This window comes from Coregonus clupeaformis, chromosome 2 (genome assembly GCF_020615455.1).
Source record: "Coregonus clupeaformis isolate EN_2021a chromosome 2, ASM2061545v1, whole genome shotgun sequence".
Taxonomy (NCBI): Eukaryota; Metazoa; Chordata; class Actinopteri; order Salmoniformes; family Salmonidae; genus Coregonus; species Coregonus clupeaformis.
Genome location: NC_059193.1, coordinates 14848867 through 14854022, shown reverse-complemented (window position 1 = coordinate 14854022; position 5156 = coordinate 14848867). Strand labels below are relative to the sequence as shown.

Here is a 5156-nt window from a genome sequence, read left to right as displayed (position 1 = left end):
ACAGTATAGGGACAGGGACAGCATAGGAACAGTATAGGGACAGGGACAGCATAGGAACAGTATAGGGACAGGGACAGCATAGGAACAGTATAGGGACAGGGACAGCATAGGAACAGTATAGGGACAGGGACAGAATAGGAAGAGTATAGGAAAGGTATAGGGAGGGATGTCTATATAGACATATCCTAATTTCAGATATCCTGAGTCATTCTACGTCACCTGTCATTCTGTACCTCAACCCTCTACCTGCAGACATAACATGGTGTGTGTGTGTGTTTATATGACTGCTTGCATGTGTGCTTGCTTGCCTGCTGGAATCCTTGCACTAGTGACACACACTCCTCTCTCTCACACAGGCAGTAACTTCCACACCATGGCTGAACTCGGCGTTTGCAACCCAGCGCCCATTCACCCTTCAGCCCCAACCTACTGTCCTGACATGAGCCTGCTCCAGAGGGGCTACTCCCTCAGCGCAGGGTCAGACCCTGATGCAGACTCTGACCCAGAGGGGCCCTTGTCCCCAGAGAGAGCCATCCAGCTGTGGGGAGGAGGAACAGGAGGAGGAACAGGAGGAGGACCAGGAGGAGGACAAGGAGGAGGGGTGAAGAGCACACACAGTTCAGGACTGTCCAGCAGAGAAAACTCAGTGCTCACACTCACTGACTCAGACAACGACTACAAGTCTGACCACGAATCAGGTAGGAGCGATACGGATTTATTTTATTTGTTGGTTGGTTGGTTGACCGGGAGAGGTCGGGATAGGGTGAGCTCGGGGATGGACAGAGTTGAAACATAAGAACGAGTGAAGGAAGAGGAAGTTGTGTGCTTGGGAAGAGGAAGTTGAGGCACACAGCTCCTGTGGAATTGCTGGCAATCTGGTGTGATCCATGATTGATTGATTGATTGATTGATTAATTGATCATAAGGACCCTTATGGATATAGTCAAATCTCCATGAATCTCCATAAAAGAGAAATCTCACTTATCAGATTGTTCATGTCATGTTTTCAAGTGAAAAAAAAGCATTGTTCATATGTCTCCTGTAGCTCAGTTGGTAGAGCATGGCGCTTGCAACGCAAGGGTTGTGGGTTTGTTTCCCACGGGGGGCCAGTATGAAAAATGTATGCACTCACTAACTGTAAGTCGCTCTGGATAAGAGCGTCTGCTAAATGACTAAAATGTCAAATGTAATGTCTATTCCTGTGAATATTTATCTGTGTCGGTCAGCTAACCCATCCAGTGGGTGTTTCCACCTCGCGGTGTGTCTGTCGTCGTAAACCTTTCCACGCCTGCGTCTGACATGCCGACAGAGGTCAATGAAGAGTGGACGTAATACAAACTATCTAGTTGTTAGTTGAAGTCTCACAACAGAGTCTTGGAGAGTACTGTAGTCAGAGACAGAGGAAACATCTTTAACACCTATCAAACACATGGAGACATACAGAGGAAAACAGATATGCATAACACACACACACACATACACATGCACACACACTCATTCAGGTTTTCATCTTTAAAACACATAGAGCAACACCTTTCTGAGAGGTGATGGTTTCATCTCGCTGGCTGATAATTGCTTTGTGGCTGATTGCCAGACTAATCTCTGGGCTGTACATATCAACTGTAGACGGTCTGTCTGCAGACTAAGTCTCTCTCTCTCTCTCTCTCTCTTTCTCGCTCACACACACACACATACCCACACACTCTCTCACAAAGGGCAAACAGGAGGATTTGCAAGGTCTTGTGTGAGAACTTCTGAAATGTAATGATGTAATCATTTGCTAGCGGAATAATGTAATATTCTTCAACAAATCACATGGTTTAATTCAGTGGTTGACTTGAATAAAGAGTAGTTCGACAACTTACAGATCACACCTTTACATTTGTATTGCAGTGTTATATGGATAAGAACAATGCATAACAAGAGAGAGGGGGCAGGGGAGGGAGAGCGAGACAGAGGGGGGAGGGGGAGGGAGAAGGAGATGTAAATTTAGTTTTTGCCAATTCATTAGTTAGTTATTTGTGAAACGTAATAGCCTGCCATTCGCTCTGAGGATTGGCACATATCAGACTCAACTTCACTATTACTATTATACTTTGTTATTATCACTAGCATTTCATTATTATTATTGAAGTTATTACCTCTTAACTATTAGTCTAGTATGCAAAAGAAGAAATGTCAGATTGGAGAGGAATTCAAAAAAAAAACACAGATTCTGATTCACACAGTCTGATGGGTTTTTCCCTCCACTTTAACGGAACAATTCACATAACGTCACCAACACTGCTGCGGTCATTCTCTGTGGCAATATGTTGGTCAAAGTGGCTAGAGAGGACGCAGTAATTAGAGAAAAATTATATACTACTGGAAAAATAATATGCTACTGAAAATATTAGGGTATAGGCTATGCATCCTATAGGATAAATAATGAAAGGAGTTTGGCTACGTTTCATTCAGTTGCACCTCATTTAATAAGAGAGGAAATGCAAAACTGGCACCTGTCGTCATTCCTCACACATATGCTGACCCTGCAACAAGACACGTAAGCTAATCACTGTAAGGTTCTGTATTTATTTTCTTAGTCAACCTTGTGTTCTTGAACATAGCCCTGTTTCTTTGTGTTCTTGAACGTAGCCCTGTCTTTCATTTTTGTTCATTTATGTCACGCCCTGATCGAGATAACTCTTGTTGGTTGGGTCAGGGTGTGAGTTTTCTGTTTAGTTTCTATGTTTAGGATCTAGAATTGTATTTCTAGGTTTGGCCAGGTGTGATTCCCAATCAGAGGCAGCTGTCGCTCATTGTCTCTGATTGGGATCATACTAAAGTAGCCTGTTTGCAATCCTTAGTTGTGGGATCTTGTTCCGTGTATAGCCTTGTATTGTGTATAGCCTTGGACTTCATGTTACGTTGGTTTGTTGTTTTGTGTTTAGTATTAAATAAACATGTTCGCATACCACGCTGCACCTTGGTCTGACCCGTCTCAACGATCGTGACAATTTATTTCACCTGGTCTCATCACCTCCTTATTTAGTTCAGTTCATTCTGTTTGTGGCTTGTGAGGTATTGTTCGTTTTGACTCTACTAAGCCTTTTCCTAGCTTGTTTGTGAGAACCAGTTATAGCCTTAAGTCCTAGTTTTGATTCACTCCCTGTTTGCCTACCTGTGTATGACCATTGCCAGCCTGTGACCACGATTCCTGTCTTCTGCGAAAATGAAATAAACACCTGCCGCACTCTGCGCAGGAATCTACACCTTTTTCTCCCTGAGTATTCATTACAATCACATTTGTCCTTTCCCAGAAACGTATTAAAAACCTTGCATTACTGTCAAATCCTCTCTGTAGGATATCAGAAAATAGTCTACATTATAGGATAATGCTATGTCAATGTAGCCTATCATATGAATTGACAATTAAAGTTTTAAGGGGTATACATAGACGGCTGTGATAGGCATGAAGATGAAATCAACAACCATTAGAAAATAGAAAAACACTCTAAAAAGATATGGGAACGATTCTTGTGTTTCCTTAATGGTACATAAAGCAATATTTTTTAAACATTTTAGTCATTTAGCATACGCTCTAATCCAGAGTGATTTACAGGAGCAATTAGGGTTAAGTGCCTTGCTCAACGGCACATCGACAGATTTTTCACCAAGTCGGCTCAGGGATTCGAACCAGCGACCTTACTTGCCACCCTATCAAGGCCATGAAATAGCAGATCATTTATCAGGAAAAAAATCCCTATGTTTTACTTTTTTGTATGATGCATTGGTTGTTTTGTGTTGAAGATGAGAAATGAAATAAATTGTCCCCCCCAAAAAACATGTCCACAGCCTAATGATGCAGACAACCTGTCCACAGCCTAATGATGCAGACAACCTGTCCACAGCCTAATGATGCAGACAACCTGTCCACAGCCTAATGATGCAGACAACCTGTCCACAGCCTAATGATGCAGACAACCTGTCCACAGCCTAATGATGCAGACAACCTGTCCACAGCCTAATGATGCAGACAACCTGTCCACAGCCTAATGATGCAGACAACATGTCCACAGCCTAATGATGCAGACAACCTGTCCACAGCCTAATGATGCAGACAACCTGTCCACAGCCTAATGATGCAGACAACCTGTCCACAGCCTAATGATGCAGACAACCTGTCCACAGCCTAATGATGCAGACAACCTGTCCACAGCCTAATGATGCAGACAACCTGTCCACAGCCTAATGATGCAGACAACCTGTCCACAGCCTAATGATGCAGACAACCTGTCCACAGCCTAATGATGCAGACAACATGTCCACAGCCTAATGATGCAGACAACATGTCCACAGCCTAATGATCAGCTGTTGATAGTTTTAGTGAAGCAATGGGTGGTTATGTCCACACTATGTTTTAATTTGAGTGCTTTATCTAAATCTGTGCAATCGCTTATTGATAAAGGTAAACACTGCTGGATATTTTTTTTTCTCCAACTGTTAGTGTTGCCTATAGCTCAGGTGGTCGCCTAGATTCACTTTAGCAGGCCTACAATATATAGCCTAACATATAGGCTATACGAACGATGCATAAAAAATCTCTGTCTTCTTCTACACTGGCCTATCTCTTCCCTTTATTTGTAGCTCCTGAATGAGTCGCCTATATATAGACCTGGGATGGGCAACTTTGGTGGGGGTGGGGGCCACAAAAAAAACGGAACTCATCATGAGGGGCCGCAGTGGCTCGTGGGTCTGTGTTCCCACATCCAATTAGACACATTTTGCCATAGGGTGGAGGCAAATGTTTGCAGTTTTTAATATGATAATTGATGATCAATGGGCCCCACCCCAGTCGCTGACATGGCCTAATTGAGTGACTGCTGAGGCACAACCACATTTCGAAATGTCACCTTGTGTATTCTATTATTCTAACTCTCAACAGTAAGTTGAGACCCCGACTGAGTTCCCCCAAAAAACAAAATAATAATAATGAAAATGTATTTCAAGCAATTTTTTAAACTAATATGCTTACGCCTATTTCAGGAGAGAAGCATCAATCGATCCTCTTGCTTGCTGAATGGCTATAAAATAAGCTACAGTGTTGGCAATGATCTGGCGGTGAAGTTTTAATGGCGAGAGCAACGTGTAGCTTAGCTCTGGTGTGATGTGATCAC

At 42.9% G+C, this 5156-nt stretch overlaps 1 protein-coding gene across 1 annotated transcript in view; it reads left to right on the top strand.

Moving 5' to 3' along the window:
- The first annotated feature begins 412 nt into the window (after nucleotides 1-412).
- LOC121533165 (teneurin-2-like) overlaps nucleotides 413-5156 on the top strand; it is a 12173-nt gene continuing 7429 nt past the window's right edge. The window contains exon 1 of the mRNA XM_041838969.1: nucleotides 413-698. Within this exon, the coding sequence (XP_041694903.1) occupies nucleotides 440-698 (259 nt within the window). The 5' untranslated portion in view covers nucleotides 413-439. The remainder of the gene's footprint in view (nucleotides 699-5156) is intronic.